Raw genomic sequence first — 24,392 nt, forward strand, 5'->3', positions numbered from 1 at the left:
CTTAAAGCCAGTAAAGAGCACTCATAATGCTCTATAAGACATTACAGTGAAGCATAATAAAATTTACTTCACGTTTAAAAGCATATACAAAAAACTCACCTCACTTAAAGTCAGTAATGACTGTATATAATTCTTTATAAAGTGTTACAAACTTTTAGAAAAGCTTAATTTGTATAATCATAGCTGTATATTATAATGCATTATACCAAAATATACCAAATCTGTGTTATAGTGCATTACAACACTACATTGTACAATGTCTGTTCTTATGGACAGATATTATAAGGCATTATAAGCCCTTTCTTTACAAACCTTTACACTTGTAGTTTATAATGTGGTATGAATGTTGCTGTAAGTACTAATAAAGAGTTATAAGGTATTATGCATGTCATATAATGCATTAAAAAAATAATTCATAAGGCATTATGAATACATGGTTCATAGGAAGTGTACAAAATATGTACACCAGTAAAGTATAGATAACCAAAATGTCTACTTAAGTAAAGTAATGAAGTATTTGTACTTAGTTACTTGATACCTCTGCAATTACCCTGGGTTTTCTTTGGCTCAATCTTTTTTTGTTTTAAGTACAGAAATGCAGAAATGGATTTAAAGTAGATGCAGAGCTTTCAGACCTCAAATAATGCAAAGAAAACAAGTTTATATTTATAAAGTTTTAAGAGTTCAGAAATCAATATTTGGTGGAATAACCCTGGTTTTTAATCACTGTTTTTATACATCTTGGCATGTTCTCCTCCACCAGTCTTGCACACTGCTTTTGGATAACTTTATGCCACTGCTGGTGCAAAAAATTCAAGCAGTTCAGCTTGGTTTGATGGCTTGTTAATATCCATCTTCCTCTTGATTATATTTTAGAGGTTTTTAATTTGGTAAAATTAAAGAAACTCATTATTTTTAAGTGGTCTCTTATTTTTTCAAGAGCTGTAAATCAAAGTTAAAGCTTATTTGGGACATTTTGAATTCACTCGAGTTCTCTTGGGGCTCTTATGTGCCACAGATCATCTTAATACTAGTCTATGGTATATGGTATATGTTTACATCTTCTTTTCATCCAACCACAATCAAATTTGAATGACTTTATCTGGATGGAGAGAATTATTTTATTTATTTTAGGGGATAAGGGTTTTATTAAGCTGAAATGAAATAGGAGTGTGAATAGGAGTAATGAGACTAATTTTTAAATGTAAGGAGTAAAAAGTACAAATAATTGTGTAAAAATGTTAGAAGTATAAGTATTATTTTTACTCCAGTAAAGTGTAGATAACCAATATGTCTACTTAAAGCAGCACTAGGTAGGATTTCCTTGATTTTTGATCTTTTTAAAGAAATTACAGCTTGAAACTCACTGCAGCGCTGCATTGAGGTGTAATAGGAGGAATAGCGTTGCTCTCGTGTCTGTGCCGGAGCTCCTCTGAGCTCAAACGAGAACTGCGACCTGCTTTCCGACCTTTAGTTCTAACAGTTCTATAAGGACTACTGGTTCATTCTTTACAAACTAACATACAGACACTCTGGCAGAAGCTGGAAAGAGACCAAATATGTCTGTGAAAGACAGAAAACGAGAAAGAGAAACTAATCCGCCTGAAACATTTATTACACTCTCCAACTGCAGTAAAGTAATGAAGTATTTGTACTTAGTTACTTGATACCTCTGTCCTTACCCTGGGTTTTCTTTGTCTCAATCTTTTTTTTGAGTACAGAAATGCAGAAATGGATGTAAAATAACATGAAATGAAGTTGACCGGACAAAACATAAAATATCTTGCCTTCAGACTCTTTGCAATTAAACATTAAACATACATTTTTTTAATCCATACATTATAAGGGGTTGAGGTTGTATCATTAGATACACTACTGAGACATTACTGAAACACTTGCTTAGATCTGTTTGTATTATTATCTCTGCATGTATCTCTCTATTCCACTCTCTCTCTGTTAAAGACTGTTATTTTCTGCTTGCCTGCTAAAAACAGTAAGAAATAATGAGGTTACCTTCTCCGTCTTCATCAAGGTAACAGTAGAGCTGTATATTTCACCCTCTGAAACGCCTCATGCATATGGATGCCTCCTTCCTCTCACTTCGCGCTCTCCATTTTCAGGCGAACGTGGAGGTCACCCTGACAAGACTCGGTCAAACGGAAAGTTTTAAATGTTGAACACCTCGCTGACAAGTGAAACAGCCAGGAAAGAGATGAGTAGGAGAAGCCCGTTAGACTGCAGCCAAGAATTTCCATTACTGGGGGAATTTGGAGAGATTTGCACATTTGCACAAGTCCACTTTCTCCGTAACAGACATTCATATGCACAGACATGCAAGCACACACATTCTATGCAGTATCAGCAGTGAAGCACATATCAGCACCATCAGCATCTCAGCAGATATATATATATATATATATATATTTTTTTTCCCAGCAAAAGAAATGTTATTCACTGCTGCTGCTGCTGCTTAGAATGTGAGCTGAACAGCAGGCAGGATGTCACTGAAACCCACCTTTTTATCACCAACACTGTAGCCCTACCATCTCCTCTCCAGCACTGATGGACATACAAGAGTGTGATCCCTCTCTCTCTATCTCTCTCTATCCCTCTCTATCTCTCTCTCACTCTCTATCACACACACACAAACACACACAAACACACACACACACACACACACACTATTACACACAATGTCCGGGGTGCAAGTGTCTCTATTCTTTAGCATATCTTCCTGAGTTCCCTTATTACCTCTTATTGGAGGATATTTGATATTTGTTGTAAAGGGCTGGAACCAAATAAAGTATGAAAAATGACAGAAAAAAAACTTAATACACAAAATATTCAAACTTTCATCACAAAATGTTCAGTCTATATTCTTGAAATATTATGAATTTATTTACGAAATATTACAACTTTATTCACAAAATATTATGACTTTATTTACAAAATATTCTGTCTTTATTTACAAAGTATTATGACTTTATTACTGAAATATTATGACTATTCTTTAAATATTATGAATTTCTTCACAAAATATTACAACTTTATTCACAAAACATTACAACTTTACACACAAAATATTATGACTTTATGTACAAAATATTATGACTTTATTCACGAAATATTACAACTTTATTTGTGAAATATTACGACTTTATTCTACTACATATTAAATATTACAATTTTATTCTTAAAATATTACAACTTTATTATTCTTGAAATAGTTTAACTATTAATCATGAAATATTACAAATAAAGTGAAGTAAAATATATTACAAAAAAGAATTATTAAAGAGTAAAGTCGTAAGATTTCAATAATAAAGTTGTAATAATTCAAGGATAAAGTTGTAATATTTCGTTATTACAAAGTCTAACATTTCAAGAATAAAATTGTAATATTTCAAGGATGTAGTTGTAATGTTTTGTAAATAAAGTTGTAATATTTAAAGAATTAAGTTATAATATTTTGTAAGTCGTATTATTTCAAGAATAAAGTCATTATATTTTAAGAATTAAATGGTAATATTTTGTATATAAAGTAATATTTCATGAATAGTCATAAAGTTTTAAGAATAAAGTTGTAATATTTCAAAAATAAGGTTGTAATATTTTGAAATTAAAATACAAATATTTTGAGAAAAAAGGACATACAGCATAGCATATTAGAACTAATAGAACTTAAACTGTTATTTAACAGTTTAAACGTAAAATATTTGTGAACTGAGTAATGCACTTAAATATTTCTTATAACATATTTCTTGAATCTGGCCAAAAAGCCTCTCACTGAATTGAAGTGAATCCAGTATGGATACAAATAAGGCTGAATTCCCGCTTGGAATGTTTTTTTTCTATATCCAGCAGTGCATGTTTTACTGTGGAATCCTATGAGAAATATGTTTTATTTCGTCAGAAAACACATTCAAGCACATTCAAACTATTCACAAAAGCAGAGTGACTTTCTTACTCACTGCAGTGTTATTACTGTCAGAGTGAGAGAGGGGCATGTTTCCTTTTCTTCATGAAATTACAAAATATGCTCAGAACAGTTATTTAACAAAAACAGCCCGATTTCTTCCAACTTTAACAAACTCAAGAATGAAACTGTTTTTATTCTTGGAATTGAAAAAAGCTGTCCACTGTTAAAACACAGGCTAATATCATACACTAGGAAATATGTCCATGAACAAATGAACCCACACAGATGTTTACGTTTGTTTATAACTTTGTGTTTCACATATTAATAATTTATTAAACTAGTGCCCAGCAGCTACAGTGATCCGATATTAGGCTGGTTTAACATTAGGCTTAAAAAATCTGACATAAATATGATGAACATCAAGTTTAAAAGAGAAATCTTTGCATGTTTTATGTATACAGTAGAAAAATAAAGATAAAATAAATATTATATGAAAGATAATTGAGTCCCACTTTAAAATAAGGCTCCTTTATGAAGTGTTTTTAAATAGTTTATAATGGAGCTTATTAATGCTTATGAATGAAGCTGTAAATACTTTAAACATTAATAAACATTTAATAAACAACTATAGAAAAAACAACAGACAATTATGTTTTTAACATATCTAATAAAATAATATTGAATATTAGTTTATTCATTTAATATGTTATTATAGTGGAATTAATAAAGTTATTAACAGAAATGTTAATGTTGCCTGATAGAAAAGACAAAGTAAGATAAGCATCTAGTAGTAAGATCTGAGGATTAACAGAATAAATTAATATGGAATCACTATTTGGGACAGGACAGGCCACTGTTGCCCTTTGTATTTATGCGTTGTAACAGCTTATTAATGATTTATAACTTAATCAATAACCATTAGTAAACTCCTTAATAAACTACTTATAAACCCCTTTATTAAGGGGTTAATTTATTAATAAATTATTTAAAAGTGGTACCGATAATACGAACTAGTTAAAACATAAGTAAAATGAGACATGAAACAAAGACCATTAGATGCTAAAGAAATTGAAATAGCCTATCAGGTCTCTGAGTGTTTTAATGAAAAATGTACATAAAAAAGGCAGTATTTTAGCAATCTATAGGGAACCAGTCAATTTCAGTCGTATTGCACAGCTGCATTTATGGCACGTCAATGTGTCTTTGGTATCGTGAGGGCACCAAAAATATGCCTTGTGTGGCTCAAAATGCGCAAAAGGCATGTACAAATTGTCTTAATTAATCTCATGGGTATGTTTTGGGCGTAACATGAAATAAACCAATCAGCATGTCACTTGCCTCACATTTCCTTTAAGAGCCACATGAGCTCTGACTTTGGCGCATTAATATCTTAACAGTGTGGCATTTTTGCACATCTCAGCCGAGGATACTAATGAAGGTACGCCAGCATCTCATTTAAAGGAACAGCAGAGTTATTTCTTTCTTTATTCTCTTTATTGTTGATGTAAATCTGGATTTTCACGCTGCATGGCAAAGATAGAATTGGGCAGCTGACTGTTGACTGTGGTCAGGGTTTAAATCAGTCAGTGGCGCACCTATGTTTTCTGCTGCCAAAATAGCAATATGCCAGAAATTTACCTAAACACACCTCACTTTCAGATCACCAGATCATCCATCAGCGTAGATTTATTCCTAAACTCAGACGCTATTTTAATGGCACAGGCGCAAGGCGTCTGTGAAAATAGACTGTTGACGGGGTGTAAGATAGCACTGAGCATTGAAACGCGACTTGGGCCCTTCGTTCCTCTTTGGACACACTCCTCCGTTCTCTCTAGAGGCAGGTTCAGTGGTGCTGCCCAGAATATTTAGCAGCAGTAGCAGGGGGCTCCGGGGAACTCATTTGCACAGGTGTCCATCTGCTGTGCTGTGTCTCTTATAATCTCCACATCATGTTGCATTTGCATCTGTGCTTCATAAAAAAGCGCTCCACTGAAGCCAACAGTGCATTTGGTCCGTGGCGATGGTGGTGGAGGCGGAGGCGGCGGTAAAGTACAGCGTGGCCAGCTCACGGTCCAGCTCTCCTGAGTGCAAGATCCAGCTGCAGCAGTTTTTGCTTTCTTTCTTCTTTTCACCGTTCCTTCCTTTCTTCCTTTCTTTCTTTTTCATTCTTTCCATCTGGCTGAGTAAAATAAGCTTTTTTTTCCACCGTAAGGATTAGATGCTAAATTTGCTCATTATCTCCCACCGATCAGGCCTGTCTGTTGGCCTTGCAGGAGGGAACCCGGCAGCCCTATCTGAAAGTCGTCGTTTGCTGCGGGGTCAGCGATGGACTATTGAGCACTGACTAACTGAGGCGAGCCTGTTAGCAGCATTAGCATGGATGGAGGCGCACGGCCTGATCGGAACCATTGATCCGTCATCGGCTTCTGAATTCTCGCATGCTCTTGTAACGTTGTTGCACGCGCTCAATACTGTCTATTGATCTGTACGGGCCCGGGTCGGCTTTTCGCCCAAAGATCAGCCAACCAGAGGTGGAGTCCACGTTCCTGCTAGCTTGCTAATTGCAAACAGGATTTCGCAAAACGTCCAGGGCTCAGAGAGGTTAGTTAGCCAGTGGTTAGGAAAGTGAATATGTTGAAAGTGAACGTGTTGATTGAATTTTCTGCCTGCTCAGTGGCTTGAAATATGACATGACCTGAGTGCTGCGGGCCTGTTTAATTTTTGTATTGGCTTTAGCTTGTATGAGAGCTACCAAACAAACAACCAGCTGTTCAGGTGCAGTTTAACCTGATGCAGTTTATTAATCAAAAAATTACTTCAGCAGTGAACAAACATCCAGGGCTCAGAGGGTTTAGCTAGATGGTGGTCAGGGAAGGGAATGTAGTGATTGAATTTTCTGCCTGCTCAGTGGCTTAAGACATTAAGACACGGGAACTGCTAGCCTTTAAATTAGCTATAGACAAATGCTGTATCTGCTGTTGATCCATGATAAACTGCACAGAAACCTTCACTCAAGAACAGAACTCAGGGCCATCCTCCAGTACTTTCTTTACTTTCTTGCTCCTGCCCCAGACAGGTCTGACAAATAAGCAGAGAGAATGGTCTTACATATTAGTGGTGTAATAAAGTCAAAAGTATTGATCAAAAAGAATGAAGGTTCTTCTCATGAGCATCAATTTTACCCTGTAACGCACCGATCAAGTTCTTTAGCTTCTGCCTTACCAATACAATTTCAGACTGCAGCTTGGTGGTCAGTGAGTCAATTTTCACAAAAAATGTCCATTTTGAGGGTATCTATCAAAGTCTGCAGCATCACGGCTTTGAGCGTAGCATTAGCATTGTTAGCATCAGTGATGCATGGGAGGGTGGAAGGATGAAAGGAAGAAGGTATTGGATGGATGAATTAAGGTGGATATTGGACGGATAGATGAAGAAAGATATTGGATGGATGGATGAAGGAAGGTATTGGATTGATGGATAAAGGTAGATATTGGATGGATGGATGAAGGTAGTGGATGGATGGATGGATGGATGGATGAAGGAAGGTAGTGAATGGAATAAGGAAGGTTTTGAATGGATGGATGAAGGTAGATATTGAATGGATGGATGAAGGTAGATATTGAATGGATGGATGAAAGAAGGTATTGGATGGATGGATAAAGGTAGATATTGGATGGATGGATGAAGGTAGTGGATGGATGGATGGATGGATGGATGAAGGTAGATATTGGAAGGATGGATGAAGGAGGTAGTGAATGGAAGAAGGAAGGTTTTGAATGGATGGATGAAGGAAGATATTTGATGGATGGATGAAGGTAGATATTGGATAGATGGAGGAAGGTAGTGGGTGGAAGAAGGAAGGTTTTGGATGGATGATTTACCTACAAATAAACAAAAATATATATCGTCACTGTCCAATGAAAAACACTTATCTCCAAAACAGCAGCTTTACAGGAGAGAGAAAAAACCTTCAAAACTTTCAATTGAAGTCAATGTAAAAAGTGTTTATTTCAGGTCATTTTGAAGAGTTTCTATTGGTCCGTTCATCAAGAAATTTTGGCACAGTGTAAGAGACAGTTTGTCTGTTCAAATTATGTAGTAAACTAAAAATCCACAAAAATGGAGATTAATGTTTTTCATATGACAGCGACGATATATTATATAAAAGTATCAGTAAAACAATACAAACAGTGCAACAAAGGAACTACAAACCAAGTAAGCAAACAATAGAAACAATCAATCAAAATGGAAAAATGAACATAAATGGAAAATTTACACAAATACCAAAAGTATCCAAAAGGGTACAAATCCTCAAACCATGACAAACATGGAGAAAAAAAATGGCTGACAGTGACATTTTAAACCGTAGGCCCCACCTTTTCCTGCTGCAAAGGATTATGGTCTTCGTATTTTTTTTTACCTGCTACTAGGGAATTTCCTTGTGAACAACTCGTGTTGTCTTTGACTAATATTTCAATTAGTTTGATGATCTGAAACATTTAAGAAAGACAAACATGCAAAGAAATAAGAAACTATGAAGGAGCAAACACTTTTTTGCACCACTGTAGTTTGGAGTTGGAGTCTATTTTCCTGCTAGTTTGTTATTTGCAAACAGGACTTTATAAAAACCTTTCTTTACTGGCTTAAGCTTGTATGATGGGCTGCATCTCGTTATTGACAAGTTTCAGACAGACTCTGAAGCAGGTCTGAGTTTATAAGAGGCGACAGGAAGTAAAATTACACTCCGAGCTTAGCGGCGCCACATGTCTGGCTGCGGAACTATGCTTAATGCCGGCTTCTGCTTTCTCTCTTTCTCTCTCTCTCCCCTGTTTAAACCTAGCTGTTCAACTGCTTCTAATCCTTTTCCCCCTTTTCCCAACTTTTGTCATGAGTGAACAGTTACAGAACATCAATTCTGGCAAGTAATTTTCTGCTAGCTTGCACTGTATCTGCATAATATGTGAAAACAAAGGCCTCAATCAATCTTCGCTGCTGTTGACTATCATGCCTGCCTCCAAGCATTAGCTTTGGTTTTCCCCCTCTTTCATTCACCTCCTTCCATCCTCACGTCCTGTTCCGGCCCGCACCTCGCCTCCCCCTTTGGTTTTTTCGTTTTTTTTTTCTCAGTAGATAATGCGAGATTGGCCAGGTTCATCTCTCCGCCATCATTGGTATTCATGCCTAAATGGCTGAGCAAACACAATGCCTTTCTGTAGGCATTTGTAATGCTCCCGACAGCATGTGTTTGCCAGGCACGGGGAATGATATTATTTTCATGTAGGTGTTATGAGAATGTCAGCCGGACTCCTTTTGTCTCCCGCGCAAGACAAACAAACAATGCACACCGCCTGAATTCAAGCTGCTCCGCGAGTGCGAAAATTACCCACGTCCGTATCACAATGGGGGCGGCGGTGGTGATAAATGATAGGTGGAGTTTGGTCTTATTTATAAATATTGTTTTTCTGAGCCGTGATCATGTTTGCTTACCAAAATGCTATGTAATCTTGGACGTTTGCCATGGTCTTTACGGTTTTCAGAAACAGTGGCTGGTTCGTTTGCATGTTTTTACATGCAAAACACGGCATTTGAGTTAATCACAAGCATTTAGGGCATTTTCATAACTGCATTTTTTAGTCTGGTTAAATCGCTTTGGTGCTATTTGTTTGGGAAGGTGTGAATAAACAGTATATTAACCATTCTTGGATACAGAACAAGCCAACCACATTAAGACCCTTGAGAACAGTGGCGTGCAGTTAATGTAGTGGGTACCCCTTCCGCAACCCATTGTCACCCCTTCTGTATAATTAGTCTTGGCTAAATTGCCTGTCAATCAGGAGTAATATACTTTAGTATACTTTAGCACATAATATATAGGTTTTCAAGCTCGAGTTAAACATACTTTACTATAAAACTGAACCATGCCAAAATAAAGGACATACCTCTTGAATGTTACAAGCTTGAAGCGGCTATAATGTCCGTGGTTAAGTAGAATTGGTAGTATAACACTACACTCTGTGTGGGAACTGAATGACCAAGTGCCTTTTATCCTCTCTAGGCTCCCTTATATATTCCGTTGCAGCATTTGTTTCCACTTGTATTTGCATTTGGAGGGTTGTTTTCCAGTAAATTCTGTTACTGCGCTCTGCTGTGAAGCTGTAAAGCTGCTGAAAACAGCATTTTAAACTAGCTGAGACATGGGCCTCCTGCCCACTTTGTCTATTTCGGGTGATTTGGGCTGTCTCGATGTTGGGGCAAACTAACGACATGCTCTGAACAATAGAACAACGCAGAGCGTGATTGGCTGGTAATGGCGCTGTTTGAGATGGATTAAGTTTACATGGGCTCTTTGGGTAATTCTATCTTTTTTTGGGGGCTTCTCTGTGATTTTGTAATCTGTTTTTTTCCACGAGGATTGTCCGTATCTGTGTTTTTGTGTGGTTTTCTTAGAAAATTGCACACAAAATGACCTTATCTTCCCTAAAATGTAGTGGTGGTTTGATCAATTCAGTCCCGTCCAGGTACACATCTCTGTAATTTTCCAGGCAGATATCTTGTCTTGTGTTAGGAAAGTCGTTTTTTGGTTGCTGCTGTGAAAATGAAATCAATAATTGTTGGTTGTTGTTGTTGGAATTTTGCTTTACCCAAAACTAAAATAAGAGCCAACATCTGTTCTCTGGCATCGCATACAGTAAAAGTATTCATACCCCTTGAACTTTTCTATATTTTGCAACTGTAAACCTACGAAGACTATTGGTCTTGCTCTCTCTGGGTGGGTACAGTAGATGGTGCTCTTTCCCCTCATCACTCCTAGGGTGATGTCGGTCAGCACAAGGTGTCTGTGAGCTGATGTATCGGAACCATGTCGCTGCGCTTTCCTCCGAGCGCAATGTGACGCTACTCGGCAATGCCGCATCAGCAGCAGCAGTTCTAAAAGAGGCGGTGGTTGAGTTCACATGTGTCGGAGGAGGCATGTGCTGGTCTTCACCATCCTAGTGTTGTGACATCACTAGTGATGGGTGATATACAGCTGACTAGCAGCTGAATGAACTTTGTTTATTCGCCTAGTATAATGAAACAGTGTGGCTAAAGAAACGTTAATTTGCTAACATGTTTGTATTATTACTGTATGTTATGCATAAAATATTTTTTTATTACAGATGTTCTCCTGCCGAACTAATCAAGTCTAAATAGAGCCAGTGTTAACACTACATGATTTCTCTTCTTTTGCAGAAACTCCACGTACTGTATGAAAGTGTCCATGTCGCTAACGGTGTCGGAGAATGACACAGACCTGTGCTATAACTCCAAAATGAAGTTCTTTGAGAAGGCTGAGTTAAGTAAAGGGAAAGACATCCTCTGTCCAGACATAGAGGACTATATACAGCCTGGCAAGGACCCAGACATCATATGGTACAAGGTAAGGCATACGTATGCAGTTATACTTTCCTTTAAAATTAAAAATAATGATTAATCTTATAAAAACTGTTCCAACATTGTTTTTGTTAAACACCCTTGCTAAGTCATGCTTGTGGACTGGCATGGTCTTGTTGGTCATCTTGGTGAAACAACACGGTCTTGTTGGTCATGCTTGAGGAATAGCATGGTTTTGTTGATTGTGCTTGTGGAATGGCATGGCCTTGTTGGTCATGATTGTGGACCAGCATTTTTTGTTGGTCACCCTTTTAGATTGGCATGCCATTGTTGGTCAAGATTATGAACCATTTTTGGTCATGCTGGTGGCCCGGCATGGCCTTATTGGTCATAATTGTGGATCGACATGGCTTTGTTGGTCTTGGTGGTTGTGCTTGTGGAATGGCATGGCCTTGTTGGTTATGATTGTGGACCAATCTTTTTTTTGTTGACCATCCTTTTAGATTTGCATGCCATTGTTGGTCATGGTAGTGAATCGTCATGTCCTTATTGGTCATGGTGGTTGACTGGCGTGGTCTTTTTGGTCATGATTGTCGACCTGCATGGTCTTGTTGGTCATTATTGTGGATCAGTTTGGCCTTATTGGTCATGCTGGTGGACCGGCATGGCCTTGTTGGTCATAACTGTGGATTAACATGGCTTTATTGGTCTTGTTGGTTGTGCTTGTAAAATGGCATGCCATTGTTGGTCATGCTGGTGGATCGGCATGTTCTTATTGGTCATGCTGGGGGACCAGCATGGTCTTGCTGGTCATTATTATGGACTGGCATGGTCTTGTTGGTCATGATTATGGACGAGCATGGTTTTGTTGGTCATGATGAAGAACTAGCATGGTTTTGTTGGTCATGATAAAGAACTAGCATGGTCTTGTTGGTCATGATAAAGGACTGGCATGGTTTTGTTGGTCATGATGAAGAGCTAGCATGGCCTTATTAGTTATTATTATGGACTAGCATGGTCTTGTTGGTCATGATTATGGACTAGAATGGTCTTGTTGGTCATTAATATGAACTAGCATGGTCTTGTTGGTCATTATTGTGGACAAGCATGGTCTTGTTGGTCATGATTATGGACTAGGATGGTCTTGTTGGTCATTAATATGAACTAGCATGGTCTTGTTGGTCATTATTGTGGACAAGCATGGTCTTGTTGGTCATGATTAAGGACTAGCATGGTCTTGTTGGTCATGGTTATGCACTAGCATGGTCTTGTTGGTCATGATTATGGACTAGCATGGTCTTGTTGGTCATGATTGTGGACTGGCATGGTTGGTTGTCTTACTCAGAATGGTTGTTTCTGTTCAGTGCTTTAAAATACAAAGAACTTAAACAGAAAGTAAAGCTTTACTATATACTGTGAAGAAGTTTTTTGGATGAATAGCAGATCGAGAACTCTTTATTATGAGTATTATGAAATGTCTGTGTGTGTGTTACAAGAGCGGGATCTCTTATAATAGTCTCTTTCTCTTTCTTTTATACACACTGAAACCTCACACCAAGTCTAAATTTTTTTTTTAATCTTTATGAGTTCTGGATTGCCAAAGTTTCAGATTATACTCTGTGCAACAGGTCATCTTTACTTACTTCTTCTTCTTCTTACGATTGATTACCTCACATGCCTTCAGGTGGTTCAAGGTTATAAAAAGAAAAAGAAAAGCACCACACACCGAGCCAGAAAAGAAAAGTCGACTCAGACTGCCCATGGCTAGCTTCACACCGGAGGAGCAGGCACTCGGTCAATTCATCAAAAGTAGATGAGTGTCGGATTAGATGGCGGCGGCTCCTCTTTGGTTTCTCAGTGAATCAAATTAAAAGAGGGATAATGGCTGTGGACTTGGAACCCCCTCGGTTATTTTCTGCGGCTCTGTAACGGGTTTCATTTAATACAGTCTCTCCGAATGCAGGTGGAGGCTAACCCCCAGCGAAACTACGAAACTGCCTGTGGAAGAGTTCACATGAGGAGAGAACCGTGACAGAAAAGAGCGTGAAAGAGAGAATACTTGAACCGAGATAGCAACGTTAATATGGCCTGAACTTGGATCACATCTGGCCTTTACTAGTGACCTACATACCAATTAGTATGATCAAAGATGTCAGATAGAAGTGTCGATACTAGGGTTTAAAAATACTTATGTAGAAGTTGAAGTATCAACCCTAGAGAAAAAGTAGATTAAAGTATACTAAGCATTATTATGCTATAGTGCACTAAAGTGTTCTTATAGCCAGATTATTAATCAATATTAATCTTAATTTGTACTTATTATACTTTAATTGTATACAAATAGTACAAAAGTCTTACTTAAACTGTACTAAAATGGAACTATTTTAATTTAAGTAATATTTAAACATACTGCTTTATGTATATAACCTATATTTTAAATATGCTTACAGTACAATTATAATACATTTAATGAGTAGAGTATTACAACTGTATCACTATTATACACCAGGAATAGAAAGATAGATAGATAGATAGATAGATAGATAGATAGATAGATAGATAGATAGATAGATAGATAGATAGATTAGAAATGTAGAAATGTACTAAGAATTGATGTTAAATATATTTACATTAGAGTAGAAATATGCTTCTTGTTCCTGTTGTTTTGAAGTAGCACACTTCTAGTATATTTTTTGGGTATAAAAATATATTTTAATATACTATGCTACATTTTTTAGCGTGTTACAAATTTACTTAATTTTTTTTTTGATATTTAAATGTGTTTTTTAACACTGTATCCTATAATTTACTTATACTTATATTTTCCTAATTATAATTACAGAGCACTAAAATACATTTTAAGTGTTTTATTAATGTAATACCTAAGTATATTTTAATAATTGAATTTACTTTCTAAAAAGTTACAGGAAACATTGCACTTTAAGTGAACTACTGCAACAGTTGTACAAAAGTATATGTGGAAAAAAGTATTTTAGAAGTATACTGAACCATCAAACCAAGCTTGAATTTTTGCACTAGTAGCGGAATAAAGTTTTCCAAAAGCAGTGTGTAAGACTGGTGAAGGAGAACATGCCAAGACGCATGAAAACTGTGCTTAAAAAACAGGGTTATTCCACCAAATATTGATTTCTGAATCTTAAAACTTTATGAATATGAACTTGTTTTCTTTGCATTATTTGAGGTCTGAAAACTCATCTTTTTTTGTTGTTATTTCAGCCATTCCTCTTTTTTTGCAAATAAATGCTCTAAATGACAATATTTTTTTATATGCAATGAAACAGAGTCAGGACTACACTGTAATTATACTATAACTACAAAGTACTTTTACTGTATATGCTGAGTAGAGCTAAATATATATATATATATATAAACAAGGTGGTGGTTTCATAATGTTATGTTTGTTCAGCTATCAGAGAAGAAACAGATAAGGCACCAGATACTCATAATACTCGTATTATTTGTTTTAGGATTCACGATTATAAACTCATCTAATTAAATGGCTTAGAGACATTAAAAAGAGGATAAAAACAAAATCAGACTATTAAAACATCATCCAGAATAAGAGCTAAATATATTGATTGCCACAAGCGTTAAGCATCCTTTCTCCAAGGCCACCATTCAAAGCTGAAATTACAGCTGTTGTCAAAATACTGTCAAGTATGAGTTTTTAATGCAGCCGTTCTGTTGACATCACTCAAAGACCTCCCTCTTCAAGTCAGTTTATTAACATGTCAGCACGATGAAATGTGAATAATATGATGCTATCGTGCTATCATGAGCTCTGTAGCTCTGTAACTGCTCTCTCTCTCTCTCTCTCTCTCTCATCCAAAAGGAATGTAAACCGAAGCAATGGCGGCAAAGCATCGTCAGGAAGAGAGATACCCTCTCCATTAAGGAAGTGAGAGAAGATGACATTGGAAATTACACTTGTGAATTAAAGTTTGGGAACTTTCTGGTTCGGAGAACCACCGAACTGTCAGTCACAGGTAAGGCGGCTCTAATTTACTAATATTTAATTTGTAATAAATCCAGTAAATTAATTATTTAATTTATTGTAAAAGCTGGCGAGGGTCAGCTGGAGTGTGACAGTGCTTCTCTGTGAATCGGTTTGATGTGTTAATTTGCTTCATAGTGAAAAGAGTTTAGTAGGTGATGTCCTGATCTGATCCAGTGACTCAGGATTAAGGTGGATTCAGGGGTGTTTAGTGGATTGGGTATCAGCTTTTTTAATTCCCATATTTATTTTTCACTGTATTTTTTGCACTATAAGGCGCATCTAAAACCCTTTAATTTTCCCAACAATCGTCAGTGCACCTTATAATCCGGTGCACCTTATGCACTGAAAAAAATTATGAGTACAATTTACTTTAAAAAAGTTTAGCAACTTTTTTTTTAAGTAAATTTAATTTCAGGTACATTTAATTAACTTCCACTCGGTTTTATGACTTAAATGTTACATAGAGTAAATAAGTGAACTTTTAGTAAACTTTACTTAATTTCTGCATTCAATATTACCTAATTACAATTACTTTATTTATACAATATTACTTAAATAATTTATTTTAGATTTAATTTTTTTATACTTATTTATTTATATTGTAAACAAAAAATAAATTAAGCAATTGTAATTAGGTAATATTGTATGCAGAAATTAAGTAAAGGTTACTAAAAGAAAGGTTTGATTCAGCAAAAATAAATTAAGTAAAGTTTACTAAAAGAAAGGATTGGCTGAAGTTCAGTTCACTTATTTACAGTTACTTAGATTTATCTGAAATTTAATTTACTTAAAAAAGCAAATGCAAGTAAATTTTACGCATCATTTTTTTTCAGTGTGTATGAATTTTACCAGTCAGGTTGTATTACTGGCCTGTAGGCTGCTGTTAACCCTGGCTAGCACTGCTGGAGCAGCATTAGCATTACCTGCTAATCGCACTAAGCACTAGCTCTTTTGCCGTTTAGAGATTAGTATTATTGGGCAGTAGCCTGCTGTTAACCCTGGCTAGCAATGCTAGAGCAGTATTAGCATTAGTTGCTAACTGCACTAAGCGCTAGATCTTATGCCTTTCAGGAGCTAGTATTATTGGGCTGTAGCCTGCTGCTAATTTCAGCTAGCCTTCTGGAGCTGTATTAGCATTACCTGCTAACAGCACTAAGTGCTAGCTCTTTTGCCATTTAGAGTATTATCTGGCTGCAGCCTGCTGCTAACCCTGGCTAGCAGTGCTGGAGCTGTATAATCATTACCTGCTAACTGTGCTAAGCACTAGCTCTATTTTCATTTAAAGGCTAGTATTATTGGCCTGTAGCCTGCTGCTAACCCCTGCTAGCACTGCTGGAGCAGCATTAGCATTAGCCGCTAACCATGTTAAGTGCTAGCTCTTTCAACATTCAGAGGTTAGTATTTTTGGACTGTAGCCTGCATGTTGACTGTGTTACAACGAGCTACGTGGGAAGAACCGCTAGCTAATATCGCCCTGGCTTACCGGAACACTCAGGGTTCCTCAGTGTAGTGCTGTCGAGCAGCATTAGCTGCTAACTGTGGCTAGCTGCTAATGATAATATTGCACGCTGCCCAACGGCAAGAACTGGAGAATTAGAAGGAAAACATTGCAACACCCTGTTCCTTACTAGTGTTGCATAATATGCTTTATAATCTGGTGTGCCTTCTGTATGAAAATAGACCAGAAAATTGATGTTTATGCATAGTGCGCCTTATAATCCGGTGCGCCTTATAGTGCAAAAAATCTGGTAGTTAATTATTCTATTGTTTTATTTAATCTGTTGATGCAAAAAATGTGTTTAAAGCTGTGAACAGTCTATCTAAGGACCCATTGGCTAAATAAATACATTTAATTTATTTCAAATTCTGCATTTTATTGTTAGCATAAAGTTGGTTGAAAGCTAAAATGTAAGGCAAAAAAGTTTATTTATTTATTTCCAAAGTTTTATCAGGGTGTCTAATCTCTTTGTAAGTTGAATATCTATATCGGCATTGGCAGATATCGGCATGAGCCCAGAATTCCCACATCGGTGCATCCCTAGTTTGGAAGGCAACTAAGAAGAGGGGGGAATCTAATTTAATATTGCAGTTAAAAAGGCCTGTTATAAATAAAATATCATCATTATACAATTAGAGGTACTGTAGTACACTGGTCATTACTGTGCAATGGGCTTCCTGTATGGTATTGGTAATATTATTTGTCCTGTAATAAGATGGACCACAGTTATTTTTGCTCTATAAGCTCTGTGATTGGTCAGGATGCTGTGATAATTATTATGGGATGGTTTATTGTGCAGCTCCACCGTCATCCTTTCATATCAGACATAATCTGATTAGGCTGTAATGGTTTTGCGCTTTACTTATCCAAAGCCAGCAGATGGTTGGTCTTTTATGACCAACAATAATCCATATGGTAGAAATGTGTGTTCATGGGAAGCAGATGAGAGATTTAACAGGCGTGTCCTGTGATCTTCTCCAGTGCTAGTAGATCATCTAATGCAGTTTCCTCTATACAATCATAACAACAATAAAGCTGATCTCATAGTAACATCACAGGAATGTTGTGGGGATCAGACAGAACCTACAGTGTAAATGAATAAAAGTCATTTAGATTATGAAGGAACACATAATGATTCATTAATGTTATAAATGTAAATATGTTAAACAAACTAAAATACTTTGTGAAGCATGTAGTTGGTCTTATCTGGGCTGCCGTTGTTTTCCTTGGTCTACCTGTTTGACATCTGTTATCTGGTACACCAGTGACGACTTTCTTCTACTTTTCTCCTGAAAATCACATGTTCCAATGCTTTCGCTCACAAGAAAAATGCGTGGGTATCAGATTCAGATGTAAATATTTGGAAATAAAAGGTAAAAGATTGATTTTTTTTGTTTTCTCTCATAATACTCTTTTAATGCCAAATTCAATTGTTTTCAGTCTACAGCAGAAATAAAGGGATTGACCTTACTGTTCCAATACTTTTGGAGGGCACTGTTTAATAGACCAACCAAGTAAAGTGATATTAATTTGTCTTAGTAAGGTTTTTCTTACGTACAATAAGCTCAATATACTTTTGAAATAAGACTTGAATTAAGTAAAATTAAATAATTTCACTTGCTAATTTTTTTTTATAGTATAGATATAATTAAAAGAAGAAACACTTCTGAAAGCATCTCAGAGCCTCTTTACTTTACAAGAGAAGAAAAAAATATATTTTATTTTGTTAGAAATCATTTCATTTTTTAATGTAATCTAGTTAGCTAGTTATTAAGTAGCTATAGCATGCCTAGAGGAGAGTGTCAGCCAGTCAGCTTCACAATGGAAGTCATGAGGGAATAAAGAGCGCCATCTGCCCACCCAGAGAGAGCAAGGCCAATTGTGCTGACTCTGACTTCGGCTGCTGATGCCAAAGCTGCATGTTCTGGGATTTCAATGGAAGTTAATGCAAAAAGATTAAATTCAGATTCATTTTGGAGCATTTCTGTTGGTGATTTCACTTTGAAACTTTTTTGAGGCAATATGAAGAACATCTGCTAGCTTAAAAAAAAAAAACTTTCAAATTGTATATTTTAAATTCTTGTCTTGTCTTGTCTCACAGCAATGACATATTAATGTATGGCAGTAGGCAGCTGTGCTATACTGTAAATTGCATGTCTTACCATTCAAGAATTTCTTCTTCAATGACAAACATTCACTCCTCTAGAGGTTTGCATGGAATAGTGCATTCTCACATTTTCTCAGAAGTCGTTCATTTACGTCATAATGATGCAAAAAATTAAAAACTAAATCTAAGCACATAATGGTCTGTTGAAGTTAAGAATTCCTTCCTCTGTGGAGGCAGTGGAATGTGCAAGGACAAACTGTGGTTGCTGTTTGATGGAATTTTAGGTCACTGGTTTTAATGTCATTGGGAGAAATATGGCATTCCGCCCCTATAATAGAGATTTGCTATGAGTTTTACAACATAATTAACCTGGGTATTAGCACATATATTACACAAGGCCATCTGTAGCTGTAGACTGTGACCTTTCGTGTGTCCCTGAAACATATCAGGTCGATGACTGTATGCCAACATAATATGGGTTATGCAGGGTATAGCTGTACAGTACAGGTTTATATATTGGTATTCATTTATTGCTGTTTTTTTTTTCTTCTTTACATGCAGCAGCGTTTAGTTTATCACATGCAAAACTGAGTTCATGATTGGTTTCAGGCATCAATCATGGTTCATGTGTGTGTGTGTGTTTGTGTGTGTGGCTGGTTGGTGCATTTCTATTAGCATACTTCATGTACCTCATATTACCTGACTAAATAATGAACACATTGGGGTTTAGAAAAAAATTAGCACAGTATTTATTTATTTATTTTTTTTTTTGAAAACTTGAAATAAGTGTCTATTTCCAAAAACTAGAAAAAAAATCTAATAATATATACTTACAGTAATTTTAGAAAATCTGATATTTGAGTAAGCCTGTTTTTCATAGGAAGATTTCCTAAAAAAAGAAATCAAACAAATCAGACATATATACGTGTATTAATGAAAAAAAAAATCTAATAATTGGGTATGCCAATATTTCTTAGAAAAAAAATCCTAAAAAAAATAAATCAAACAAATGAGACTTATCGATGTATATTAATGAAAAACTATAAATTAATCTGATAATTGGGTAAGCCAATTTTTCTTAGGAAGATTTCCTTAAAAAAGAATTTAAACAAATGAGACATATATATGTATATTAATGACAAATAATAAATCTGAAATTGTGTAAGCAGATTTTCTTAGGAAGATCAGAAAGCAGATTAGAAAGCTCAATATCCTTGATGTAGGACTTGAATCATGTAAACAAATGATTTTATATCTTAAAGGAGAAATATATCTCTTTTTACAAAAGTTCTACGGGCTATACTGTACAAGACATGTTAATGAAGTACTTGGAGCACAAAATCTCTCACATAAAGAGATCTCCCCAGCAGCTCTGTTCTTACCATTTTAATTCCATTTCAGATTGAGTCGTTTAGAGGCTCTGTCACTTTTATGCAAATAAGCTGTTTCTGGCCACGCCCCTATGTCTATGAATGTCTACCACGTGGCATAGCAGAGCGGCCGGCGGTGTTGGTTGCTTAGAGAAGCTGAGCAAAGTAGCTGAGCTCCCTCATTGATTGAATTGCCAATAACAGTAGGTACAGATCCCTCAGTCAGAAGAAGTCTGCTGGCTAATCCTGCTGTGTACTGTCCAAGGTTCTTAAACCAAAATGACAGAAATGATGGATCTTCAACTGATCCTGTTGGTTTGTCTCTAGTGGGGATTGATGGATGAGGGGTGATGCCAGAGTGGTCCCATGCTGTTTTCCTTTCCTTTGTGACGTCATAATAAGGAAGTAATCCAAACAGCTCATAAAAGCATATGATTCTACCAAATCATGACTCTATCAAAATTTTCAGCTGACACATGTATTTTATGTGTCTATAGTAAAAAATACAGAAGCATGCAAAAAGTGAGTTTTGCATAATATGTCCCCTTTAAATTTGGAAAAACAAGAATCAGAATAACTTAAATAACTGATTTACAAAACATATATACTTATATTAATAAAAAAATCTGATATTTGGGTAAGCCATTTTTTTCTTAGAAAGATTTTCTAAAAAAAGAAATCAAACAAATGAGACATATATACATATATTGATAAAAAAAACACAAATCTGAAAATTGGGTTCTACCAAATCATAACTCTACCAGATCTTTCAGCTAATTCACAGAAAACAGATGCATTTTATATGCGTCTATAGTAAAAATACAAAAGCATGCAAAAAGTGAGATTTGCATAACATGTCCCCTTTAAATTTGGAAACAAGAATCAGAATAACTTGAATAACTGATGACCTTTTTGTGCTTATTTTAAAAAGAGTTTAATGACTTAAAATAAGGTTCAAATTCTAATTTAACCTGACTAAGGTTGTTTTTTCCTAAAAAAAAAAAAAAAAGCTAAATATTTTTAATAAAATATTTAATTCTTATCACAGATAAAAAATAATAAGATTTATTGCCTTAAAATGAAACCATTTTTCTTGCTAATATTTATTTTTTCAGAGGAAACACTTCTGAAAGCTCTTCAAATCCTCCTTCCTCTAGCTGCTATTCACTGGATGAGCTGGATGAGAGTGCTCTGGCCGTGACATCCCAGTCAATACTGGTCTGTACGGCTGATTTCCAGCCTCTGTAATTAGCTAAGCAGTGGAACAAGCCCTAAACTACCTCAGCAGTTCAGCTTAACTTCCACCGTTGACGTATATATTTATGTCGTGTCAAAAAACACAGGTGACACATCATTAGCGATTAGCTGCCACTGGCCGGCCCCAGACGTGATGCATCGGCCGTTTAGGCCTGCGGGTTCGCGCAGGTGCGTTCGGCTAATGTTTCAAGTGGGCGTGGGTTACGGTTAATCGATAGCCGGTCATCTTAATGCTGCTGACAAGTCAAACTACAGGTTCCCCGTAGGTGCAGCCATTGTTGGCTTAACTCATTGTAATTGAGCCATTTTTTTAGGCTAAGGCCTGCCATTGGCATTCGTCTAACTCAGGCTCTGTGGATATTTATGTAAATCTACCCTATAAAAATCTGCAGTGTGTGGACCGTTATGGTGTGAGAGAGGAAAAAAGAAAAAGAAAAGAAGGAATTGATTCAGCAGCACAGTCTCAGTCTTGCCCATTGTCTGGCGCCCCACCGGCGAAGCTGAAGCATCCTGTAGCATCTTCCTCCTCCGTCGACCCTGCTGCCGCGACAGCGACCCACTTATTGCACAGATAAGAGAACTTTACTGGCAGTCCTGGTCTGTCTGTGAAAATAATTGGGCATATTTTCTCCTAAAAGCTTTAGAGTTTTGTAGCGTTTTTGCCTTATAAAAATATGTATAGAAGTATAGAACTGGATGATATGACTCAAAACGTATTGAAAACTCATGATGGTGATATACGATAAAAAAAATATAAGGCAGATTTCAAATCATTTAATTTGTTCAAAATAGTGAAAGTGCACCTTATAATCCTGTGCGCCTTATGTATGTATTTTACCAGTCAGGTTTAGCTTTAGCTATAGCACTAGCTCTTTGGCCATTCAGAGGTGAGTATTATCAGCCTGTAGCCTGCTGCTAACCCCGGCTTGCACTGCTGGAACAGCATTAGCATTACCCATTAACCGTGCTAAGCGCTAGGTCTTTCACCATCCAGAGGTGTGTATTATTGCCCTGTAGCCTTCGGCTAATCCCGGCTAGCACTGCTGGAGCAGCATTAGCATTAGCTGCTAACCGTGCTATGCGCTAGTTAGCATTAGTTAGCCACTAATGCTGCTGCACCCAGAAAATCTAAGATTAGTGTAAATAAACTGAAGCGTTTTACGCACCCAAATAAACAGTTATCATGAGAGAAATCTGTTTGATTAACTAAGTATACAACATGTCCCATTTAAAGTTAATAAAATTGGAAGATCAAACATACATTTAAGTTACAAAAAAAGTTACAAGACATTATATTTAAAGAATAGAAAGCAATAAAAAACTAAGAACAAAAAAACCCTGCAAGAAATAAAGTGCTAAAAGTGTGCAAATAAAGTCTAGTGTAGCTCCATATTCCACAACCTGGAGCTAGGAAAAGTGCGATCAGCTGTGTGTGTGTGTGTGTTTGTGTGTGTGTGAAAGAGAGATAGATATAGAATGTGTGGGTGTGTAATCTACCTTTTGAACTTGATGACTTGATGATAGTTAAAACTTTCAATATGTCAGCAAGCTTTGTGAACGTGACTTTTTAATTTACAAATTTACATTAAATTTGTTAAGGTTTTTTAGATTAATTGTATACATTAACCAGAGACTGTAAAAAAAATGGACGCCGTGTTGCTGTTCCCATTCATTCAGTAAAAATGAAGCCAAAATCTTCCGCCATGTTGGCGATCCTGAAACCCGAGTCTGCGCAGTAGAGCCCAGAGGAGGGAGAAAGACTGTGGAGAGACAGCCTACTCATTTGAATAACCCCGCCCCTGAGGGCTGACTCGACAGAGCTATACACAGTCTATGGTCCCGCCCATACAGTCATTGGTCCCACCCCGGCTAGGTGTAAACCAGCCCTTTTACAATAACCACACCTATTTAAATAGAGCTGAATAACATTTTAAAAAATGAATTCTGTGGGGATATAAAAATTGAACAATATAAGCAGAGGTAACACTAGCTGTTGCATTTAAATAATGGAGGTAGAATTACAGCATATTGGAAAAAAACGTGATTGAAAGTTGTCTGTTTTGCCATTGAAACCTATGGGAATGGGTGGGGTTACACAGCTTTCTGCAACCGAACAGCAGGGGGTGCTCGACCTGTGGTGGCTTCACTTTTGAGAGACGATTCTCTGTGCAGCTTTACACAGTTTATGACATTAACATTAACATTAACAGCCCTCATTTCTCTGCACTCAGAACAGTGAGACCTAACAACTATCGAGTGGGCGGGGTTTAAACATAATTAAATAAAGCATTTTCTGTCACCAATCTTTACCAATATTAATCTTTTTAATAAGTAGAAATCGATACTGTTTTTATTTATTTATTTATTTTTGAAAATCGAATATAGAAGTATCGCAATACTTTGAAATATCGATAATTTTCTTACACCCCTAATCATTTTCTTACTCTCCTATAGCTGTATCATGTATCCAGATAAACAGTTTATAAGTGAATAGAAATGTAGATTCCTGTTGCCTTCTGTTTCTCTCCTCTGTCTTTGACATTCACACACACACTTACACACACACACAAACTTACACACACACACACATATGCATCCTACACACTCTTTTCCCACCAAATTCCACATTCTTCATCATACAGTACCCACCCACTATGTGCCAACAGGTTTTTTTACACTTAATACCCATTCTAATAGTATAAACATTCTGTGATTAATTAGCGCTTACTCTTTATCGAAATGCAATGGAAAAGGTGGGACATGGCTAAAGATTATCCATCGCAGAGAATATTAAAATCTCAACTCAACTCAATTCTCATTTTGTTAATGCATCGACTCCCCGCGTAGATACA

At 36.4% G+C, this 24,392-nt stretch overlaps 1 protein-coding gene across 5 annotated transcripts in view; it reads left to right on the forward strand.

The window, feature by feature from the left end:
* Positions 1-24,392, forward strand: part of il1rapl1b (interleukin 1 receptor accessory protein-like 1b) — a 614,338-nt gene that overhangs the window by 286,809 nt on the left and 303,137 nt on the right. For all 5 annotated transcript variants that reach the window (XM_049471050.1, XM_022668225.2, XM_022668228.2 and 2 more), the window contains 2 exons: positions 11,150-11,336; positions 15,144-15,297. In XM_049471050.1, coding sequence (XP_049327007.1) covers positions 11,150-11,336; positions 15,144-15,297 — 341 coding nt within the window. The remainder of the gene's footprint in view (positions 1-11,149; positions 11,337-15,143; positions 15,298-24,392) is intronic.

Source organism: Astyanax mexicanus, chromosome 23, assembly GCF_023375975.1.
Source record: "Astyanax mexicanus isolate ESR-SI-001 chromosome 23, AstMex3_surface, whole genome shotgun sequence".
Lineage (NCBI taxonomy): Eukaryota > Metazoa > Chordata > Actinopteri > Characiformes > Acestrorhamphidae > Astyanax > Astyanax mexicanus.